General features: G+C 40.9%; 1 protein-coding gene across 1 annotated transcript; it reads left to right on the top strand.

Annotated features, from left to right (window-relative positions):
• Window positions 1–18,861: 18,861 nt before the first annotated feature.
• On the top strand, window positions 18,862–24,715 carry nrsn1l (neurensin 1-like). Its single transcript, XM_047606034.1, has 4 exons — window positions 18,862–18,961; window positions 21,406–21,481; window positions 22,313–22,465; window positions 23,149–24,715. Exons 2-4 carry the CDS (start codon window positions 21,422–21,424, stop codon window positions 23,560–23,562), a joined length of 627 nt encoding a protein of 208 aa, XP_047461990.1. The 5' UTR covers window positions 18,862–18,961; window positions 21,406–21,421; the 3' UTR covers window positions 23,563–24,715.
• Window positions 24,716–24,934: the final 219 nt, after the last annotated feature.

Genomic DNA, 24,934 nt, shown 5'->3' with positions numbered 1-24,934 from the left:
GAAGGAAAATATATTTTATTTGATTGTTCTCACAAAGAAGGGGATTATTATTTTTAGCCACATCGTTGTGGTGTTGGCAGTGGCAGGAAAGCAGCCGTCTCATTCATTGTGACCGATTGCAGAGGCCAGTATCTCATTCTGCCAACTGTTTTTCTTCATCATCATCCTACTCTTCCTGTCAGACCTAGGGTACATGTTCCTGTGTTGTCTCCCCTGTGTTGTTTGGTTACGCTCAGGCTCCAGGTGTCTGCTCTTCATTTTATGTCAAAGCATAACATCACAAGTGTCCTTCCTCTCATCCGTTGGTTTTTGAGAGGAAGTCTCCCTCATCTCTCCTCCTTTTTAACTTCAGCCAATGTGTTAGCTGGACCACCAGGCCCAGACAGACTCACTACCAGTCTGTAGTCAATAAGAGAGAGAAGAGATTGATCGATGGTGACTTCAAATGGACTTGTGTATACTCACAAAAAGGGTCCGTATTTATGTTCATCCTATAGTGTTTTTTTCAACTCTGAAGTCCCTGCATTGTGTTTTCTGGTTTATCCAGAAATGGTGGACACCTTGGAAGTTTTTATTTAGTTTTTTATGTGTAAGCTGATTTTTGTTGGCTTATATCAGCTTATTAGCTTGCTAAATTGTTAGCTTCTGCAACATGACCATAGACTGCATAAAGACAGAACGACAGAATAGCTTCTCCAAATTAAAGCCCAAACAAGTAGAGCTCCCCCTGGTGACTGACTGCTGTATAATGCTCCACCCCTCCATGTTAATGGACATTATACAAGTGGTTCCGACCAAACAACACTGTAACTGTCAGAGCTGGAGTAGAAAACAGCTGAAAAATACGCTACAAAATGGATCAGTTTGTTGTTAACAGCATCTTTGTTATAACTTGGGCAATAAAAGTAAGCATTTTTTGCTCATTTATGCATTATTGATTTAGTTCAGTAAAGTCAGAGGCTGCGTTAAAACATGAACGTCAGCTCAGAGTTCACTCATCTGGGACTAATAAATCATTTCTGTTGCTTGGTCGTTACCAAGGTTCCGTATTATTTGCTGTAGTGGTGAACTAGGTTCCATTACACATAGAGTCTACTGACGTGACTGATTGTGTTCCAGTTATTAGTCAGGCCCCATTTATTTCCATGGAGACGCAAAAAACTTTAAATATATTTAATTATATGCTTTATTTTGTTGGTAATTGTTGTATAATCACAATATTACCCTAGAGGGTGTGCTTTAACGTCATTTGAGTATGATGGTGATGCGGTCCGGACCAAGGCTAAAGTCAGATACTTTTATAAGAATTGTTATTGTTTCTGTCATTTTAGGTAATTAATATAATGCTGATTCATTTTCAAAGGTCCATTTTTCTGATAAATTCCATTTTAGTTCATTATTTAATTCTATAGAAGCAGGATGTGACAGTCTTTTTTTCTATATATATATATTTTTTTTTTTTTTCGTACTAATAACAACAACAATGTGCAACTAAGCACATGTTATGGATTCATAACATGTACATTTTTGTACATTTTTGTAACCAGGACAGAGCCAGGTAAGCTGTTTTCCTCCCAGCAATACTAAGCCAAGCTTGTCAGAAAGTAAACAAAATCAGTGTATTACCCAAAACCAAAATACTGCCCCCTATTGTTTCATCTCAACAACTCCATATGTAGAGCAATGACAAAGACGATGAATCACTTCAAAACCTTGATATGTATAAAAGGTTTAGCTGAGTTAACCCTAATGCACCAATATCTACTTCACTTTTCACACTTGATATTTTTAAAGTAGTTCCAGTTTTAGGCTAATTAAACAACCACATATAAAAATATTTGAATATGTCAGTTATTCATATTATTTCTAAATGCATTTCAAATTAAAGGATGCAGTTCAAGGATAAAATATGGGTCTTGTACCAAACCAGGTAGTGTAGATAGCATGGAAATCACTCTTTACGACACACAGCAATATATCAAGTCATATCATTCGACACATGATAGGATTAGCACCTGATTTCAGTTTTACACTCACACCTTCTGTTTTTCACACACTGAACAGTATGTCCAGAGTTACATTTGTCATAACGTAAGCTCACCTCGTGAAGTGATTTACTTTTCTGATAATAGTTGTAATACACGTCTGCCCACACTCATACACACACACTTACAGCTTTCCACACTCAATACTTCACCCTGTCTGCTACGACTGGTGCGGTCTATCAGTCAGAGTAAGCTGACAGCTATGGCTAATGCTCCCTTTTTACTTAACCGTGCTTCATAATTTACCATTAGATTACTGGGTTTAGATCACATACAGCGTATGCCCCTCTGTTTGTTGTGCTCTTTAACTGTGGCGAATATTTTAGGTGCCAAATACTCACATTTCATGACATTTTGAGGCACTTATTAATAACGCCTACCTTTTACACTTTTCATGTTTGACAAAAACATTGTCAACATTTTAATTGTCAAACGTGAATGGGTTCCGTACAGGTTCTAATTACAAAAGTGCCACGAAGCTAAACGTTACCTGGAAAGCCTAATACAATACGCATGTAGATTTACTCAGTCATTATGTATAATATAATGATTTGCTACAGCATCTGTGCATGAACATGTTAACATCTTTGACAGTCACACTCCATAATTGGCAGTCCAGGACTTGCTTAGTTATTCAGTGATAATGAGAATCTCTCTCTCTCACACGCACATGCACACACACACACACACAGACACACACACACACACACACACACACACACACACACCAGACACACCAGACACACACATATCTTGCAGATGCTAGACAACTAGTGTGACTGCTCGGCCCAACGCGCCGACTAGACGCTTGCCAGCAGCCCCTCAGTGAGACATAACTAAACACCGGCAGAATCACTGTCGTCACCGGCAGAATCTCTGACTTGAGGAAAAGCATAAACTCCAAAGCCGTGAACTTTAATCGACCTCTCTTCAAGCTCTGATCTATCATCTTAACTGAGACGATCCAGAGGTGACAGAGTCGCACATGTGTCATGAGAACTGCTCAGCTCTGACACACGCTAAGGGTTCAAACAGAACAGATTCGGACTCGGCAGAGCGGGAAAGAAGTTCAAACTGTCGCAACTCTTTCAGAACAGAAGTCAGACATGTATGACTTTGCTCTGACTTTCATAATCACACGCAACCAAAACATATATATGGAAATGTGCTGTCCCTTTGTAGTGCCCTCTGTTATACTTCACTTTACATTTTAATACTTCTCTCCATTCTAGCAGATCTATTTCTCTGTTAAATCACCTCTGTTCTGGCTGCTGTATCCCTCCGTATAGAAAGGTTAAACACACCTAAGCAGAGGCAGTGTGACTGATGCCGGGGCTGTTTCTAAATGTTAATGACACCCTCCGGGCAGAGCACCGTACACTGCAGTATCCTACTGTAGAGTTATAGCGTGGCGGTTATGCTATAGTGGCTCCATCTGTGCATGCACACATTGCAGACACACACACCAGGGACGGCCCGCAGTACGGCTGGCACGCAGCCAGGAGTCCTTCCACTGAGTGGTCAGGGAGAGAAATCAATCAAACATGGCTTGTCAGGACCCTGAATCCATTATAACAGAGAGAGTGGTGAGGCTTGAGTAAACAAGGATGACAAGAAGAGACAATTAGCAAGAATTCAGGCTGTTGTTAGAGGCAAGCCTAGGGATTTGGTAGTCCTGCATGGCCTAGTTTGGCCCACCTAAGCTTAGTGCTGTCAACGGGCTTGGCTCGCAGCTTTATTGCTGGTAATTCACTAGCCCTCAGTTTTTATGCCTCTCTTTACAGCCTAAGCAGGCCAAATCCATTTAAATAAACACCAGCACTGCAGAATGATGGCTGAGGTGTTTAAAAGCACTGATGCAGGACCAGCACACACACTGCATCACAGCTGGAGCCATTACAGCATTTCGGGCCAATGTAGTGTACAAGTATCAGATCAGGCACTGGAGATCTCTCTGATACTGGGACTCTTTTTGAGTTTATAAACCGTATAGTTGTAGTGTGCATGACAGCACTAGACTCATGGTAATGCACGATTCAAACACCAATATACATACAATAGTTCTTTGCTCAAAATCGTTAACTAACCTGCAGAGTTCGTCACAAGATCTGCCAGGAAATTCAAGAGAAACTGTTTCCGCAACAACGTGCACAGAGCTCTGCGTGCAAGTAAGTGCACTGCCATTACTCATACGTAAACTCATTACATTGGTCTAATAGCTCTGTCTCAAGACCCTGCCTGTGCCTTCCTATACAGAAAGAACATTAGTGCAGCCTATGCATGGAACACAGCGCTGAACAGAGTTCATTCATTCTTCTCTATGGTATGGATCAGACAGATAATTAACTGCAGAGACATGAAGTCATTGTTCAGTCAGAGATATGGGCCTGGTCTAATAAGAGCTCAAACTGTGGAGCGCAGGGGAGAGAATATGCGGTAATAAAAGGGAAACCTGCACAGGATCTTTGCATTGTAGCATATGTCATATATATATATGTGTGTGCACAGTCACAAACTGATATTATTCTTCTGCAAAAGTTTCTAAGATAAATGTGAGTCAAGACTTGTATGTAAATATTGAGTGATATTGTGTAACTTCTTTGAAACTATTCATTGCCCTACATGCAAGTTATACAAATGTGATACAGAACAACTGAACAAACAACAGGACACACAATTGCTCCACAGTGCTCGTAGTGGTTGAAAGCTCCAAAGAGTTCTTTAAACCTTGGAAATTAAAAACGGTGGCATGTTTAGGGGCTGTGATGTTTTTAATTGACAGACGGGGAAAATATTTAATATTGACTTTAATATTAAGGTGACTGTCAAAGAAAAACCTATTTGTAGCATTTTTATGATGTACAACATACCCTCTAGGAATTTAATTATAGTTTACGTTTCTGTGTACATATAGAGTTTATTATACTACATACACACTGACAATCATTGAATATTTATCACATAGTCAGAGTTAGATTTTGTTGTAAATCTGCAGTCTAATAAATCCCATCAGTCTTTATGCTCTACTGTAATCAGCTCCATTTAAATATTAAGTCATTCAAGGAACCGTAGCGTTGATTGGCAGTGACTTCGAAAGAGATGACGTCAGTCTAAAGTATTAAGCCACAGACGGCAAGCTAAAAATTAAAAGTACGGAATCTTTCTCTGCCCTAAATGGAGATTTTTGTTTTCTAGGGCTGAGTGTGTTCCCCTCATAAAATCAAATTTACGTCCCCTGCCCGGGTGTTGTCTGGGTCTCTCGCACAAGGTCAGCGTTTGCTTGGCCCGACCCATAAATCCTAACTTTTAAATCTGTGAATGGATCTCTGTGCTGGACCGGGGAGCCCCAGTCTGTGGGGGCTGTGGAGGGAGGGCTCCATGATGTTTATTACGTCATTCCAAGAACTGCAAGGAACCCTTACAGTGCAGGTCACAGAAGAGAGACAAAGGAATTAGCTATTTAAATGAATTTGGTGTATATACTGTATGATGGATAGAGTGCATGGCTGCCACATGTGCATATGAGATTGTTTGTACACTGTAGCGTGTGTGTATGTGGATGTCAGAAAAAAATAGCAAAGCTTAAATTAAGTAAAAGCCATAAACTTTTTGCATACATGTACTGTTGTTATAGTGGTCCCACTGATTCCCATCTTCAGCTCAGTGCTGGAGGCCAGCCTAGGAGACAGAGGGATAATTATTCAGAATTACATTCAGTTCTTTGTGGGAGTCCTGAGAAAAGTGAATGACAGCAAGTCGAACAAATTGTGATGAAATGGTTGCATCACCCTCTGCTGATAACCATCTCTATACTTGGTATCTTCTCCTCTCACATGTATGATTCATATAGCTGCCTGGATGAGTTCTTCAAAGCTCTCACATGTTTATGAATCCATAACATCTGACGCATTCATGTTTACCCTCCCAAGCCACATTTGACATTTTCTGGATATGATGAATCATTAATGATGACCTCAATAGGCTTTCACATCTTTGGCCCACAGATCAATAAAGTGGTTAGGGGAGTAGGTCAGTGGCTCTCCAGAGGTGTCTGCCAGCGTATGCGTGTGTCTTTGAGCGTGCCTGCAAACAGTCGCACCCAGCGAGTGGCTGTAAAATGTTGGTGCTAATTGGTGGCCAGTGCCTCTGTCTCTGACGAGGCTCTCCGGGACTGGCAGAATTGCGGATGGTTTTCCAAGTTTTTTCCGAGCCACCCCTGTGTCTCAGGCTGTGGGAGTTCCATCCATTATTGATCACATCCAAGGATGAAAGCAGAAATGCTCAGTAGGGACTGAGCATCTTTGGCCCCACACAGGAAAAAAAGGGAAGAAACACAGCCTCGACTGCCAGCTCTGTGTGAAAAGAGACAAGGAAATGTCTTTTTTAAGTTCTGCTGAACTCTGACTGTGAACTGGACAGTTTGAAAAAATAAATTCCGTAAACTGGGGAATCAAATAAAACACGTCATTTGCTGTGAGTCTTAACTCACCCCTAACATTCAGCAGCGCAATCCTCACTGAGGTTTTTTGTACCCAGATGATGACATTATGTTATGTGCTGCTTTGCCAGCCGTGGAAGCAGCTCAGCTCAGAGCTGTTCAATGATTCAGCTGTGTAGAGTTGACCTCCACCTCACCTTGGCAATGCTCCCCAACCAAATGGACTTTTGGCACCAAGAACACACACTGGATATACTAGCATGCATGCACGCCAGTGATAGCACACACATACACAACTCCCAGAAATACATAGACACACACGCACATAGACACACACACACACACTGGAAAAGGTTACAACGCTGCTTAAAACAAAGAGGCAGATGGTTGACAATGATACAGTGCCAGCACTGGCATGGTGGTTAAAATATGCATTTCTATTTGTGTGTGTGCAGGAATATGTTCATATACATCTCTCTGAGGTAGTTTTCATTGGCTAATGTTCACCCAGCATGAAGCTCAATGCAGATTGTATGCAGACTTTATTTATTTGTTTGGACCTGTTAGTGTGTCTTTGCAGTGTTGCCGTAATTTACTGTGAGCTCCGACCAACAAGAGATACTTAAAACGTCCACTTATAAGAGCAATGAAAACCAGGGACAAGCAACATAACATTTATTTACCTTGACTGTTGCAGATTTTAATGTTTTGTACAGAATGTTGAATACTCCAGCCAGCAAGTGATCGTAACACCATGCACCAGCCACAACTAACAGCCAGTGTAACACTATCATAACCAAATGGAGAATGGGATCAGTCATGATAATTATACAGTAGTCACACAACAAACTACAAACACAACCTGAATTGGTATTGAAGCATCATCAAATGGGTAAGGCTTATTTCTAAGATATGAAGTGAGACTGCACTGAAGTCAGTTTCATTGAGACTGAATTGAATAGTGGGGATATGAAAGTTTAAGATACGTCCTTTATGATTTCAGTTATGAACATTTGGCAATGCCAGCGCTTTGTTTGTTACTAGTCATGATGCTGCGAATGACACAGTATCGCCACACCAAATATGAGCAGCTATTTTGTGAGAAATATAACAGAAGAGCAACTGTTGTGTCTGTTTACACTCCAACCAAACAAAGTCACGGTGTTTCACTGAAGCAGTCAGTCAATAAAGGCACGCGGCACGAGTTCCACAGGCGGCCTGTTGCTGATGCAGCACAGTGATGGATGCACTGCATTTCTGATGACTGCTTAACAGTAAACAGGTAAACACATTTTTTCTGGTGTGAAGCAGAAGAAAATGTTGGATCAACTGTGAACAGTGACTGGAGAATGTTGCTGAGAATATATATACAGTTAGATAGTCATTGCAACTATACTAAGTATTGCACAAAATTGACATATTGCCGCTGATTTAGAAGATAAGATCATTTTCTTTTGTGGGGAGCACTTTTGAGGGTTGAGCATTCATTTTCTCCCCTGCAGCTGGGTTGCTCCACCATCGTGGACAGCTGACCACGGTGTTCTCTGAGAGCCATACCATTACCATTCACTGTAGATACAGTAGTTCTTAGGTATTGTGTGTTGGAAAAGAATTTAAACATTAAAAACACAACAGTCCATTACACACCGATCAAGTGTAACATTATGACCACCTTTCTAATGTTTTGTGTGTGTGCCAGTGTCAGGCTACATCCTGATAGGGAGTACCATTGTTATGGGGTGGGGGAGCCTGGTCTGGTCTAGGTGGATGGTACTTGTTTAAGTCCACATCCACACGAATGTCAGGTCCAAAAGTTTCCCAGCAAAACATTGTATTGTCACAATATGGTCAATGTTACTGACTTCACCTGTCAGTGGTTTTAATGTTGTGGCCGATTTGTGCACTTGCATATGTTATAATAGGTTCTATACATGTCATTAAATGTTTCCATTCTGTCTTAAAGTGTTCCAAATTTTGTTCCAAATTTGATCAAAATCCCTCAGTAAGATGTACTGTTACGATGGACTCTGCAAAAACGTATATGAAGGAAGATCACTTCTGGATCTGGCTGTTGGCTGTTGAATATATGAGTATAATAGTGTCACAGACAAGGTTTAGATTCATGAAGAGCTTAAAGTTCCCATATTATACCCATTCTTAACCAGTTAATGTAAGTCTCAGATGACTGCTGAATATATTTTTCAATTTTCTGCTTCCAGTGCAGTACAGACGTGCGTTCTATCAAGGCTGTATTACCCTGTTCCAAACAGACGGTTTTTAGTGTTGGTAGCTTTAAATGCAAATGAGGTCCCAGTGACCATGCCCCTTTCCAGAAGAGGACTGGGCCTTTTGTGTTATCAGAATTTACATCAATGTGAAAGAATAAATGTGGCTAATAAGAAAAAACATGAAGGAATTCGATTGCACAGGACTGAACCAGAATCTGGCCCTGTACAAGGACAGACTCCTGTAGTTAGGTGGCTAGTACTAGCAGTGGGCCTTGTGACATCATGAGAAGCTACAAATCTGAATGGCTTGCTCAGGAAATAAACGTAAAGTCAAATAAAGGATGTTTTTTCTCACATTTTGTGGGCCTGTATACTCACTGGGAACACGCACTAAAGTCCAAAATTAAGGAAGGCATGGATTTTGTGTATTGCAACAGCTGCAACACAGCTGCTTTCATTTTCATACAGTACGTTTCATTGGCTAAAAGCAGTCCCTTTCTAACAGTCTGAGCTCTTGACTTCTTTGCATGAATGAGTGTGCCCACTCCATGTCATTGCCATATTCAATGGCCATCCAGTCTAATCCATCCCAGGTCGTTAGCCCTGTCTGCAGGGCTAATCATCATCTCCTCTGGCTCAAGTTAGTCAAAGAGAGAGCATCACCAGAATGAGACAGTTAAATATTCATGTCCCACTGTGGTGTAATATCCTCCTCAATGATGTTTGAACCTTTCGACCCGAGGTAATTGTCAGTAATCACACGGTCACGCCGAACAGTGATAAATTTGATCTGTAGATGGGTGAGTCTGATGAGCTTTCGACATCGCTGGGCGTCTGCATCAGGCAAAAGCTAAAACCACATCCAGCACACCCGCCGACGCTCAAAGGCAGCGTTCTTGGTGACAGACAGATCATTTCACCCCCAGGCATGTAGGTATGACATCACTTGATTAATAATGGAGCAATTAATTATGACCTATTAGACTGATGAATTAGATTAGATAGAAGGAGGAATGTAGCTATGTGATAATATTACACTGGGATACATTAATGACTTCTTGGGGAGTGATGTGAGGGGGGGATCTTGAACGAATGTATATGTGCCAGTTTAGAATGACATGCAGTCTGCTATCTAATTATATCAATGATAAATGGTGTTATTGATATGATAATGATTCCTTACCCCAACATGGTAATATTCCGCCGTAAGGTGATTACACCGAAGCTCTCAGATCTATATTGTGAGACTTTGATGTCTCACAATGTGACAGGAGACACCGTGCTAAATGAAAGTTTCATATCGATGGCACACTTAGCCTCATGGAAACCCACTGGTGCATTCAAGGTATCTTTGAAGCTGCTGCGTGGAGGGCATCAAGATGTTCTATGGCTTTTGAATATGTATGCAGTTGTTTCATTGCACTGGCACAACAAACACACTTGCAACAGTAAATGTGACTGGAGAGATTTAATCTGTATCAGTATGACAGTGTAAAGAGCAAGACATTCAATTAGTTGAGCTTTTTGTCCATCACTTCTTAAATCATTCCATAAATGTTGCTATGTCATATGAGTTTGTGCTGTGTGTCCACAATAAATGTAGGAATAAATGGAGTTAAATGTTTTTTCCCCCCTTACGTCACCGCAAGGAAGTGATGATGCTACAGTGATGTGCTACATGCAGCTGCTCAGCTACAACAGAGCAGCTGCATGGAATAAACATGTTATATGGATTTAAAAGTGTATGTCATTGCACCTCGAGATGACTGTAGAAACAAAGGAACTCACGCTGATGAAGCCAAGCGCACACACACGGAGCCCTGCACTGCATTCCACTGACATCTAGTGTCAGATTTGGGAATTAAGATAACACACTGTCTGACCCTGTGCAGGTGTGTGTCTGTAAACGCCCCTAGGACATACACACAGACACACACGGGCGCGCGCTCCCTCACGCGTTATCCACTTCCCCATACATCAGTGTAGTCATATTGATCTGCTCAGTATGACCTTGAATGATCAGACAGGTGGAAGCGCCACTTTGGAATGAAACCCATCCATTCCCTCTGTCTGCTATCTGCTGCCGCTGTAATGACTTGAGGGAAAATGGGGAGGCAGAGAAGCCCATTGAGATGGTCCCCTGAACCAGTCATCTCTGCAGCAGCCTTATGTCGTGGCCAGTCTGCCCCCCAGGCACAGTCTGTTCTGGGTAAAGCAAGAGAAGTGGGTCAGTCTGTCTGAGATCCAAGAGGTGAGGTATGAGCTGGGTAACACTGCAGATCGGATCGGATCGGATCGGATCAGATCAGATCAGATCAGATCAATAGATAGATAGATAGATAGATAGATAGATAGATAGATAGATAGATAGATCCTCAGTAGGATTATGTAAGTGGATTTGTTCCCATGATAGCTCCACGTCTATCTGAATATGGACTACAGTGTATTAAATGATAAATCAGTAGAAGAATGATGAAATGCATCCTCCTGGGGTGAAAGCTGAGGAGCTGAGAGGAGCCATGCTCCAGGGCCTCGCGGAAGAAGCTTTAAGTTGACTGCGTCTCCTCATCCTCAGAAATTCAGAACCTAGGACTATATGTAAAACATTTCCCCTGTGGCCGAAAACATGACTAAAATTAATAATGTTCATTTTACCCCTAGTTTCAAATCATTTACATGACCACTGAAATAATTATGTGGAGTAAAAATGTCATCCTCTTCTTATTTCTGTCGACTTTTCACGGTTAACTGCAGTGTAAAAATTTGAAGTGTGATCAAAAGTCATTCGAGTTCACTCGAATATTGCTTATAATGTGCTTACTGTCTTTGAAATACTGAAACATATGCTTCATATTTTTTAATTCAATTTTATTTATAGCGTTAATAATAGACCCTTTACAGAAGTAAAGCTCCATGGCAAGCAGTACCACAACAGTGGCAAGGAAGACTTCCTTCTAAGAGGAACAAACCTTGAGCAAAACCCAGATTTATACATGTATCTGGGTAAAGCATACCTGCAGTCTAAATGCTATACATTATGCAAATAAGATAACATAATACATACAAGCGATGCACAATGGATGGAAGATTAATGAAGGGTAAAAAAAGATGGAAGGAAGAGAGCAATAATTTCAACATATTAGAAATACAATGTGCTCATAAAGTTGCTGCAATATGGATAAATAAGAGTACAGAGGCAGAAAACGGCACGTTAATTATGATACTGGGTTACAGGTGAGCAGGTTGGCATAAGCACCTCAGGAAATGATGCATTACAGTTTGGTATTAATGCTACAAACAAGCACTGGACAATTTCGTGAGGCCAAGACCACAAATCAGAAGCATGCAGCCCCTCTGACGATTTGACCTGTTTCATGGGGTTAACTACAAAAAAAAATAGGCTTCTATTGTGCTGCAAAGCACATTACAGCACATGTAGTGGATATTTATCAGGTTTATGTGAGTTGCAGTTAATTTCTGTCAGAGAATCAGTGGCATAAAACATCCCATGTAATTTCAAAACATAGCGTTTCCTTATTTGCTGTATATTTCTGGCTTATTTTGATATTTTGTGCCAGTGAAGGTTCTTAGTCACCCAGTATATTCAAGAAAAGAAAGAAAAGAAAACCTGAAAGAATGGCATTTGGATTTGAAGAGGTTCTTGAAGATGTTTTGCCACTAATCCAAGTTGTAAATACTGGCGGGGAGCTGAGATTTAAATAGCAACAGCTATAGGTGTTAACCATCAGAAACTCACATGACTAGAGCCTGTTAATGACGTGATACGTACCAGTTGGAGGAGACTGCTTTGATCCTGTTTTCTTTCCCCAGTCAATGGTAGCAACCTAGTGTTAACCAGAGGCTGATACAGGTGTGAACACAGGGTGAAAGTTTTGATTCAGACTGTGTTGTAGATTGATTGCAGATTATATCTCCCCTGTTCAGAGAAGTGTTTTCACAATTTGACATAGATGACTTTCTTTCCTCCTTTCTCAAACCACTCGTCTTCTGTCTGTCTTCTGTCTTTTGGATGTATTTCCTAAGACTCCATGTGCAAGGTCGGTATGTGGGAATATGGGAACAGAGACCACTTCATTACATTTGTACACATTGGCTTTCCGTCGAATACATTTAAAATAGCTATAATTAATTCATTCATGTATTCATTCAGTTTCTGTAACTGCAGGTCTCCAGTCTATCACAGGGCTGGAGAGACAGACAGCCATTCACACTCGCACCTACGGGCAATTTAGAATCGATGAACCTAATGAGCATTTCTTTGGACCGTGGGAGGAGGCCGGAGTACTTGGAGAGAACCCACCGGGAGAATATTCAGACTCCACACAGAAAGAAAGGACCCGGTCAGCCTGGATTCAAGCCTGGAACCTTCCTGCTGTGAGGCATCAGTGCTTAAAGTAGCTATAATAAATACTTTTATTACTGTACCAATGAATCGCATGACTGTTTGTAATGTAGACACTTTGTCTTAACAACAGATAACACATTTTAATGTTATGATTTTGATCATCCGTTCCTCAGTTTTAGTGCTGTGGTTCTCTCTCTGTATCCTCAGTGTTGTTTTTGACCACAGCAGACATGTGTTTTCCTATTCTTTATATTTCCACTGTACACTTTCTGAAAGCTCCAAGTGACAGATGTATTTTAGAATTTAGGCACAAACAAGAATTCCTTCAGGATTTCTGGTGGAAGCAAAACAGATCCAATGGGCAGCAATGTGACTAGAAGCTGAATGTGTAATTAGGCAAAAGATAACACGCATTCCATATCACAACAAAACATGTGATCATACATGTTACATATATCAATTTAACTACTTAGCTTAACTCACTTTACATTTAGTTATTGTTCATGTGGGAGTTTTAGTTCAATTGGACTTTTAAATTGCAGTACTTTTTGTGCTTTTCTGAATAGGCATTCCACCTCTCCTCAAGCAACAAATCAATCAGACTATTTTTACGGCACAAGTAATTTTTGCATTATATCTTCTCCAGACTTTCACTGTCTGGAAATCTAATTATTTTGGATACAGGAAACGCACTCCTTCAAAAGGAGACTTTTTCTCCTTGACAAGCACAAGCGCAGCACACGAAGCCCAAAATGAGAATACATTTTAAAAGGTTTTTTTTGAGGAAAGGTTTTATAGCCCATATTGAACAATAATGAGCAGTACGGTCATGCAGGCGCACATCCACACATTCGCACAAACACACAGACATGTACACTCACTCCTCTGCCTCTTCATCATCGGATGTGACACCTGACGGCCCATTAGTTCTCAAAGTGCTATTCTATTCTACGAATTCCTCTCCTTATAGAATATTTAGACTCTGTGTGTTTTCCTCTGCATGTCAACACGAGATACATTATTCATGTTAATGTGCCATTATCTGACACTCTGCGTGATGTAACGCAGCCATTCTGTGGCCCCGCACCCGCAAACACATCCAGTGACCTTCTGAACTGTGCACTGCCATCACCCCGCCTGCAGCACTGCACCAGCTCCAGCTTCATATAACTCAGAGAGGAAGATAAAATTTGTGCTTCACAGAGGCATCATAGTGCTGTTAAGATGTGTACTCACTAAAAGCCACAGCCACAGGCTAATGATTTGAGGTTTTAACACACCTAGGGTGCACCCATAACTGGTGTATTTGTGCACCTGCTTTTAAGAAAGACGTAGGGACAAGCAGAGTGAGCTTAACCACCGTTTAATTATGCAATTAAAAAAGGTATTTCTGCTTTTGAGATAGAATGATGTACACTGAATGTATGTCTGAACTGAAGGGAGATACGGCACAAGGGAGAACAGAGAAGGAATTTGTGTTACCATGCCTTTAGTGCAATTAAAAGATAAGTGAAAGGCTGCTTTCATGTGTGATAGAATGACAGAATGATTTTGAGTTTTAATATGCCTTTAGGGAAACCGTAAGTAATGGTTGTGTTTGAAAAATAACGAAAGAAAGAAAAGGAAAATAGGCAGAATTTTAATAATTTATAAAAGGTAAGCTTACAGAACATGTACATGCGCCACCAAGCTGGGGATCTGTCATAGTGTAAATGGGAGGGGTTACCTGTAGGACCTTCCCAGGGTTAACAGGATTTATGGTTGTCATTGTGGAAGAGGGAAAGATGGGCAGAGAGAATATATTTACAGGTTTCTGAAGGTAAGTGATGATGGATATGGTACAGCTCAACTAGCTGGCAGCTCTAATTTAGGTAAATGTGTAGCCAGACTTGGATAGTCTCGCCCATTTTAAAGATTTTAATCATGAAGAAACAGCTAACTTGTTGGTATATAGACTTCTTTGGGGTCCTTGGCCTGAAAAACGTTGATGACCCCTGATGTTCCTTGTGCCTTCAAAACAGTTGTGTTCTCTTCATTAGAGAATGGACATGGGACTTCTGAGGTGTCCTGTGGTGTCTGGAAACAGAATGTTGTTAATGGGGGCCTTTGGATGCCATAGGTTGAGGGGAGAGTCCTCTGTGGATCATCCCACAGATATTTGTTGGGATCTAGTGAATCTGGAGGCCAGGTCAACACCTTTCCTATTTTTGTGTTTCCATGTTTCATTGAAATGTCTGTGTCAGGCTGCATCCTGCTGGGGACGGCTGCTGCCGACAAGGAGTGGCATAGCTATGGGGTGGGGGTGTCTGGTTTGATCTAGGTGGGTGTCACATGTCTAAGTAACTTCCACATGAATGACAGGTCCGAATGTTTCTCAGCAGAACATGGTCAATGTTATTCTCTTCTCCTGTCAGTGGTCATAATGTTATGCCTGATAAGCAGAGTCCATATGATTTATCCCTGATTGTGATGTTCAAAATTTTGAAAGCTCTGAGATTTTTACTAATGATGGAGGCCAAAGGAGTTCAATTTACACCAAATAGTAGTTTATTTAATCATGTTTTCTTCATATTTATTTCAGCAGCAATGTTGCTACAACTTACGGCCGATGTTATCGCTTTAACACAAAGCATTTTGTGTACACAGCCATTCATGTTGCAACCAAAACCTCACAAGTTCAGTTTGAGCTCTTCCTATCCATCTGGAAGAATTTGGTTTAAGGAACAAGTAAAAACAGAATTCTCAAGAGCAAAGAAGAAAATGCTCATAAATGTCTCTGCACCTTGATTAGCACGGCACTGAACTGCCAACTTGTCAAAAATGCCTTCCAATGCATGCTGGGATAGCGGCTACCATCCCTAGCGCCCCAAAAAGGATTAGACGGGAGGAGAAAATGAAACACTGTCATCAGTCATCAAACCTAAATACTGTGGCTTTGGAAAACGCGTTGCCCTTTCTACTTGACGAGCCAATAAATGAAAGGCTTTTCACTACTAATTAACGTGATCGCTCGGATGTTCCACAATATTGACAGTGGCTTTATGGGGTGGTGTGGGTTGATGCACAGGTTATTTTTAAGATACCAGACAAGCACAATGCATAATTTATCACACCGAAGAATAACCCACCACCAAGCCAGTGAATAAAGGAAGTAATAACAGCAGCAAGGCATGTGGCAGAAATGACTGATAATGCTTTACAACAGCTCCTAAATAGAGCAAACGTAAAAAAAAAAAAAAGAAAAAAAATCCTGTTTGCACTTCTTCTTAAAGGAAAGTGTAATTATCTATCAGCCAATCAACACCTCGCGCTCACTTCCTGTGCCTGACCTTCCTGGACTTGTTACCATGGAAATTTCTTTCTATTCCCTGGTACAGTTTGCTCATAAAAACCCGATGTGCTCTCAAGATGAACGACAAACAAGTTTTCTGTCTTTTTCTCGTGGGGCACCTTGGAAACAGTCTTATCCTGGCTTTTTATGGCTCACCATGCTGTGTCCAAATAACAAATGCAAGGATGATGAAGCACTACCCCCAGTGCACAAACACACACAGACTTATTCTGCCTGGAAGCAAATGTTCTCTTAACGTGCAGCTCAGATAAATTTGTGAAAATGACAGTGTTTGTTTCCTTTTCATTTGGGATGTGTTGTGACAGTCTGCATAAATAATGCATCTTCAGGAAACACTGAAATATTTACAGAACACATATCAGTGTTACTGTATATGTGACTGTGCAGTGTGGCTGCTTGTGAGGGTGGCAGTTTCTTTTAGCATTATGTCAGCTCCAGACCATGTCTTGAAATGAGCCTGCCTTTAATGAGAGCTACCGCTTACAGAGGCAGCACTGCGCCTTTGTTTTGTGCTCCCGGAGGCATTATCAGGCATTGACAGCTAGCTGAATGCAGCACTCAATTGAAGCACCCTCTCCTGTCAAGGCTGCTGTTTGAAGGACAGAGTTTTACCTTACAATATGTATCCATTGTTGGTGAGCAGTTAAAATGACTCCATGAAAGTGAAGAACTGCTGAACAGTTTCCTCCTGCACTGAACTTAGATGCGGAAAATTGGTTTTCAGTTCTCAGTTTAGAGTTCTGCTGAATTTGGTCGTATTGACACACTATACAGAAGTGGCAAATTTGACTTTGTGTGCCACATGAATCTGTGTTTAAAAAGAGAGAAAACTGATTTAAAACATAAAACTGTAAGTTTAATCATCTTCAGCAAGAGTGTGTGTGTGTGTGTGTGTGTGTGTGTGTGTGTGTGTGTGTGTGTGTGTGTGTGTGTGTGTAAAAAACAATAATAAACACATGTTAAGCCACCCATCTATGCAGAGTGAAGGAAATACATATAAATGTAGAAACACAAACAAGGGAGAATTTGTGTCTCTTAGTTTCATTTCACTGCAAATAATTTGTTTGTTTATGGTTATGGAGGTAAAGCTACAGTACATTGTGTGTTCTCTGTGTGTCTCTGATGCAACCCCCTTGCCTGAGCCTTTACCATTCAAAGCAGTCTTTTTTTAATTGTGCACTTTATTATACCTTGATGAGCCTCAGAAGGACAAAAATGTGGAGGTGAATAAAAGCTTGGGTGTTGATATACAGGGTTCAGCTCATTATTTAGTAATGCACTTTGATAAATGTGTCTGGCCTTCGAAGAAACCTACTGTACAAATAATGGATAAAATCAAAACAAACCCAAACGTGAAATGTCTCAAGCTCCTGAAACTCTCTACTTGGCAAATACTCATGCAGATTTCTTTGTAACACATTTTTCATGAGATGAATTTGTAGTTCATCTGACACTGATCCTGGGTGTGACCTTTTCATCACAAAGGTCACACTGTGCAGAGCCATCTTGAAAACGATCGACACAGCGGGCAGCGAGGAAAAAAGGGGGGCTTCACGATGAAGTTACTCAAGAAAAGCTCTGAGCAATTCAAAGCCACCCGTGGTCAAAGCCCTTCAGACTAAACAAACTTCAAAATGATAACATCTAGACAGGCGCAGAATGAACGGGGGGAACATTCATGTGTTGACGACATTGCTGGACCTCAGCTATGAGAAATATACAGAGGGTTTTCTGGTTTTCATCCTTTAGGTGGATAGAAAATCTGTGGCACCCCACCAACAACAATTTAGAGAAATTCTTTAATCTCTTGTGGTGTATAAAATATATTTTTATCTATTTTCTGAAGCTTTGGTGATTGAAGGTGATTAAAAAAAACCCAATTTTATGGATGGTGCTTTTAAAAAAATGGTTCCTTAAAAAAAACATATCAAATACAGAATCACCTGTACATTTAAGAGTAAATTGTGAGTCATCTGACTGACACTAATGGATAACTCTGACCACCCCCTGCACCATCTGCTAGACAGACAATAGAGCACCTTCTCTAAAAGGCTCTGATAAGTTCCTCGTCTCAAGCACCACTGCAGGAAATCTTTCCTGCCACAAGCCGCCACTCTGTACAACTCCTCATCCTTGTGTGACCGACGACCCTGGGCTTATTTTAACTGGTACATTTTGCAAGTGTTTTTTGTGATTAGTGAAATTTCCCTGCACTTCATTAAAATTTGATTTATTTTTCTATCTTTATTTTCACATTAAAACAATTCATTAACTGCAGAAACATTGAAATTTTCCAGTTTGGGATTAATAAAGTATCAAAATCTCTGCATTTGAATTGAAGGCGGGTTGTTGTTATTATGTTTTTTGCACGTTTTTTTTTTTTTTTTTCCAGCGCGGCTCCATCTTCACGCATGCTCAGTGTCTCCCCTCATCCGATTCACATCAACAGCAGCATCAGCAGCAGCGTCGGAACCACCGGTCCGGAGGCACATGGATCCCCAGTGAGAAGAGGGACCGCTCCGGCCAGGGGGGGTAAGACCGAGCCATTTAGTGCAAAAAAGTCGGTTAGAGTGAACAGAGGAGTCTGCTGCTGAGAGGAGAGAGGGATAAAAACGGAAAGCGAATCGCCGCGAATCAGCTCCGACGGAGATATGTGCGAAATGAAGCGAGAGGCTGCGATGGCCGCGATGACTCACTGTTGTTGTCGGTCCTCTGTGCTGGAGGCTAGTTTATGTCTGTTGAAGTGACCGCCACGACTCGTGTTTTCTGTCTACTCACAAGGGATGTAAGCAACTGGGGCGAAGTATGACATTGTCCCGTTTAACTGAGACACAGTCGAATTTGAGATAATACCCTGCATTGGAATGAGCCAAATGAGCCAAAGACAGCCTGTTGCAGTTTCTCTGAAAATTTGGGGAAAACCGATTTAAGTGTGTAACTGTTTCCACTACGAAGTTTTCTAACCTGTGAGTCAAATTTTTGGCTATAGTTGGGCCAAACTTTCTGCCCCCTGTTTAACTGAAATAAAATACATCCATAAATTGCTGAAGGAAAAGGGAAAGTTTAGCTAGTTAACATAATACATGGGAAGAATACATGAATATTTATTTTTAAAAAAAGGGAAAAGTATAAATTACACAGAGCCTCAGTGTTTACCTATTTGAACATTAGATCTAGCTTGTTGTTTCTAGCTGTCATCAGCAGCATAGGTTAGTGATTTGTTTGGGAAGGCCAAAAACACCACAGGGCCAATGGATGATCATTGTCAATCTTTACTTTCTACATCAACATTGTCCACCAATGTGAATAAACATACACATTTTCAGTAGTAATGGTCAATACCACCAATTTCCTTTCTGATGCCATACTGGGTGAAATTCAGGCTGAGATCGCCGATACCAATCCGATACTGATACTTTGTGCAAATACGCCCTAATGTTTCTGGTAAACCTATTGTAAATACACGTAGTGTATTTAAAATCACAGCATGAAAGAAATGTGAAAGAATGAAAATCTGCATCTTAATCGTGACTCTGTGCTCTCTTGTGTCCTCACCTTAAATGCCTCATATTGTGTGTCTTGGTTTAACCTGAGGTGTTAGACAAGGTTTGTTGTGTTGCCACAACTCAATAATTTAGTTACTTTCCACTGTGTTACTACATTACCTCAAATAACTGAAGTATCGAAAGTATTGATATTTTGATTTGACAATCGATCTTAGAGCATAAAGACGTGATATCGGGAGTATCGATATTTCAGTGTTGGTCCGAACGTCACAAATTTTCAGTATTGCTATTGACAATGCAACAGTGAACAGTACATACTCACATCTAGTGTCAATAAGATACATTTTAGGCTTTAGGCTCTCACACCCAGATCAATATTCGATCATTTAAACCAGAGTAACTGCACTGACCCCTCGGTAATCTACGTTGCAACTACATTTATGTGATGAATTGACAGTGTCCTCAAAAAAAAAAAAAAAATGCAATTCACAAATTTTAAATGGGCATAATGTATGCATAGTAAGTCACAGGTCAAATAAGTGCACCACATTTTATTTAAACATATCTTTTCTTTCTGTAAGAAGTACCAAGTAATGTAGTGGAATAAACTTTTAAACAATAAACTCACTTGTCATTTGGAAACAAAATTGTGGGCTTTCCTAAATAGTTTTGAAGTCTTTTTTCTTAAGTATTGTGTTTTAAAGATAGTGTTATACAGTATAGTAGCTTGCAAATTGTTTCCGTATTTTTTCCTTAAAAACCTGCATCAGTTTCTATATTTTATCCTAGTTAGGCTGACAACTTATCAGCCCACATAAGATTTCTTTAAAGTTTTCTTTCTTGCATCTGGATTTGTTTATATTTGTATATTCCTGAACTTTATAGTTATAAAGGAGATCAGGGGTGATAAACTAAATCACAAAAAAAAAGAGTTTTTTAATTTTTTTTCCAGCTTTGTTACATGGGAAAGTGAAGCCATGTTGAATTCCTTGGTTGTTGCTAATTTGGTCACCAGGATTTCAGTTTACATCGCACCAGGGTTACATTTTCTGGGTGGTACAGACTGAGATCAAGCACGTGTGTACCGCTTAGAGAAACTGTTTGAAGTCAAAGAATGAAATAAATCAAGCAAACAGCCCTGGGAGAATAACAACAGAGGGACATGAATACAGTGCGCATGTACTCCCATACGTGTGACTCATCCGTGGGTGGTGATGGAGTCACCTCGGGGCCACGGTAGCCGACAATCGTTCACATGCAGCAACAATAACTGGGGCAACCCGACGACACACACCAAGATTTATGACGAGTCTGTGCGGGGAGGCAGACTTTCATTGTGGGAAATCCATATTCAGGAGATAAAGCGTGTTTGCGTTCACAGCCTAGCAGCTAAAATGTACACATACCAATCTGTTCCAAACAATGACTGTGTATTACTGCTTACAGTATGAATTTCTATTTTTACTGTAGGTGTACAAGGTGTGCGATGGCGCTGTGCTCCGAGGCCTGTGTTTCTGGCTCAGGAGGAGAATCCTCCAGCAGTGAGGTGAGTTTCAGTTTCACAAGTAGTGATCCAGGTGTGTTTGGGTTTTTTTAACAGCTAAAGGAGTCCTTTAATACACACAGTGCAATAAAATTAATTGAAATAGCACTGCACTCAGCAGTAACATTACTCCAATTTTTTTTTTATGCAGATATAGAGCTCCCCCTGGTGACAGGCTGCAGTATAGGCTGCAGGCTCCACCCCCTCCATGTTAGTGGGTGGGACTTGAGCCAAATTTTAACACTAAAATAATAAAAAACTTTCAAGTGTGGTTTCTCTCGTTTTAGGTTGTTAACATTATACATAATACATGATGCATACTCAAGTGTCCAGTGTCCAGAAAGTGTTTTTCTGATAAGTTTTGTTTTAGACTTTATTTCAAACATTTCAAGGATGTCTAAAAATATTAAACCATTTGTACATACAAAAGAAAGAAATAATTATAGACCAAAAAAACAATACAAAAAAATAGCAGAAGCACAGCCTGTTCGTTAGGAAAAAAATAAATAAGTACAGCGTACGTACAGTTCGACATTTCTTTGTAACTGGTGGAGGTAGAGCAGAGCGCAGGATTAACTGCATGAAAGCGCCAAAGTGAGTCTGGTGGGTCATCGATGACGGACCCTGTTACGCAGACTCGGGCTCCAAACTCGCAAGATGGGGCTACACGTATCCCCAGAAAATAGCATCAGTTTGTCCAATGCAAAGAAGTGGGAAGGCTTTATCCATACTTTATACTGTCTATGCTTTTACCTGGTTAGTATTTTATGTGGGAATTATAGGACGTATGTTCCGCCACATCATTCTGCCACTTTGGTCACAACATCCTTCCAGGCGGGTTCTAGTTGTCTCCAGTTTGGGGTTCGTTCCTATCTGCACCACTTCTACGAGGAGTGCTCGTCCTCCATGTGGGAGAGAGACCCGGAGGATCGGGGGTTCGTCCAAAGCCAGAGGTCAGCCCAGTGGTGGAACTCGGCAGTCTGGAAGGTAAAGCTACAGCACTAAACACTAAGAATGACTGACTTGATTAACTGAATCCATTATTAGTCCTGTCTTTGACAGATGCATCGATCACTTGTGCTATATTTAGGCTTACAGTGTAAGAAAAGCTTTTAATAAACCTCCTATGCAACTAAATATGAGACAGGTATACAGTATGTACATTTTAAATATTTTTTAAGGGACGTGAGATTTAGGACTTTGACCCATTTGACCCCATTTTTTTTCTAATATTGGACTGTCATGTCTCCATACAAGGATGTCCTTGTCATTGCCAACCACTCAGGGGCCTGAGAGTGGCTGTGGACAGAGATGCGCAACCTCTCTGACACATGGTGTCCTGCTGGTACTTTTCACCTGCCCGCAATCAGCTTTACCAGTTTAGTAACTCTAGAAAAAATCTGTCCGAGGTACCCACTAAAATAGTGCATACCGTGCATTATAAACTGTCTCTGCATGATGAACTACAGGCAATGGTGTGGTGGTATTTGTAAAGGTAACGAATTACATGCAAGTCCACTGCCCATCCTGTAATTTGGACTTTTCTGCATTACACACAACCACATGACCTTTCCTAATAAGAAGTAAAGAGCATCAAGTAAATAGGGCCACCTACACAAAAAAGTCGGCGCAAATGACCACCTCAGCTTTCTTTGTTTCTGTCCCTCCAGGTGTCCTTGGCCTTGGGTCTCCTCATTCTTACTGCAGGTATTGCCACCCTGTCAGTAGGATACGCCACTCCCCACAAAATAGAGTCGTTTGGAGAGGGAGACCTGTTCTTCGTGGACACCCAGGCCATCAGCTTCAACAGGGGGTTGCACCTCAGCTCTGCAGCCGGGATTGGTCTCTCATGCCTCGGCTCTGCCCTGGCCGTGATGGGGGTAGTCGTTTGGATCCTTCCCAGGAGCAACTTGAAAGAGAGGCTGTTCCATAGACCAGGGGAAGGGAAATGGAGAGGGGAGTCGGGATCAAAGTGGAGGGGATTTAGGGATATGGGGGATGTGGTCACTAAGCCGCCAGGTGCGGAGGAGGGGAAGGTGCCCTTCACTCTGTCCAGAGTGGAAAATGTGCAGCCCACTTCTTAAAAAAGATCACAGCTGAGCTACAGGGCGAATAGGCCTGTCTCGAGGCCTTTAATTATGCGTTTCTAATTGGTTTAAGACAATAATCAGTGTCTTATCAGCACACAAACTGTTCATGGGGAAGTTGTTTTGAGACCTGAGATATAAGACATAACAAGATGCGAACCCAAGACCTTGTAGCTCTCCTCATAGTGCAGGATACAGGGACATAGATGTTGACCGTAGACTGTGTTTGTGCAGTGCACTCGTGTTATATTTAAATACCAGTAATACTCAGAGTAATGCTTCAACACTCAGAGAGGGCAGGATTCTAGTGACTGATGGTAGAAGTGTAGACATTCTTTTCCTCCCACTCAATACAGTTTGTTGTATTGTCGCTCGGTATATATTTTTTTATTATCAATGACTTTTTTTAAATGTGATATCAGTTTTTATTGTAGGTGGACGTCATATTACATGAATCACACATGAATACCAGCGTATCCATTCACACTAAACAGAGCGATATCCACAAGAGGTTACTGATAAAATGAGTTATTGTTAATTCTGTATATTCGTGTATCTACACTACTGCTCAGCCCGCTGTGTTTAACACATGTACTGTCACACGCTCTCTCACTCACCCGTACAACCACATGCTCGAATCTGTGCTCCATTGACAGCATCACCTATTTCCTCCCCACTATAATCTTGCTCTGTAATTGCCAGCAATCTGTGTATCCAGGCAACAGTTGGGCTTCAAGTGGTCTATTTTGAACTCCAAACAAAGATTTGTTTCTGATTGGTCCTTCGCTTCCCCTCTTTTTATTATCACACCAGTCAGGTTTTTTGTTGACGCCAGTAGCGAGTAAGTGTTGGAGCGGTGAGGTGAGAGGAATTTGCACTGGCGCCTTCAAGGCCACCTACCTGATTGGGTCCTCTAGTTTGTCATAGTATCCATTCTCCTAGAGAGCACAAGCTAGAAACACGTTTAAATGATAGAGACACTGTGATGTACTGATTTACAGTAACAACATTGATTCCACTGACTGTGAGTGCTGGTGTTTCATTGTTTTGTTGTGTTGTTGGTTATGATGAAGATAATGGAATACCAGGAGGTTAAGTGTCTCTCGTGCAAAGCAAGTTAACAAAATAAACTTGTGATCTGCATACCTCATTTTTAGAAGTGTTTGCATCAGTTCAATAAATGTGTTCTACAGTTGCAAGAGTGTAAACCTATTCGATCTTTTTTTTAAACTCCTCCAAGCTCATAGTGAGAGATTCGTTTTTGAATCAAAATAAAGTTGGATATTTTTGTCCGCTATAACCTAAAGACAGTTTTCAGCCCTTTTAAAAACAAAAAGGAAGAAAATTTAATTTTCATAATTTCTCCCGG

Source organism: Mugil cephalus, chromosome 14, assembly GCF_022458985.1.
Source record: "Mugil cephalus isolate CIBA_MC_2020 chromosome 14, CIBA_Mcephalus_1.1, whole genome shotgun sequence".
In the NCBI taxonomy this organism is placed as follows: Eukaryota; Metazoa; Chordata; class Actinopteri; order Mugiliformes; family Mugilidae; genus Mugil; species Mugil cephalus.
Note: the sequence above shows the minus strand (reverse complement) of the source record. Positions and strands in the feature narration are given on the sequence as shown.

What these genes read in the sequence shown, in the direction of transcription:
- nrsn1l (XM_047606034.1), top strand. Translation starts at nt 21,422, where the DNA reads ATGGCGCTGTGCTCCGAGGCCTGTGTTTCTGGCTCAGGAGGAGAATCC. An exon ending in GAGAATCCTCCAGCAGTGAG is followed by an intron (nt 21,482 to 22,312) that starts GTGAGTTTCAGT and finishes ACATCCTTCCAG; the next exon opens with GCGGGTTCTAGTTGTCTCCA. An exon ending in GGAACTCGGCAGTCTGGAAG is followed by an intron (nt 22,466 to 23,148) that starts GTAAAGCTACAG and finishes CTGTCCCTCCAG; the next exon opens with GTGTCCTTGGCCTTGGGTCT.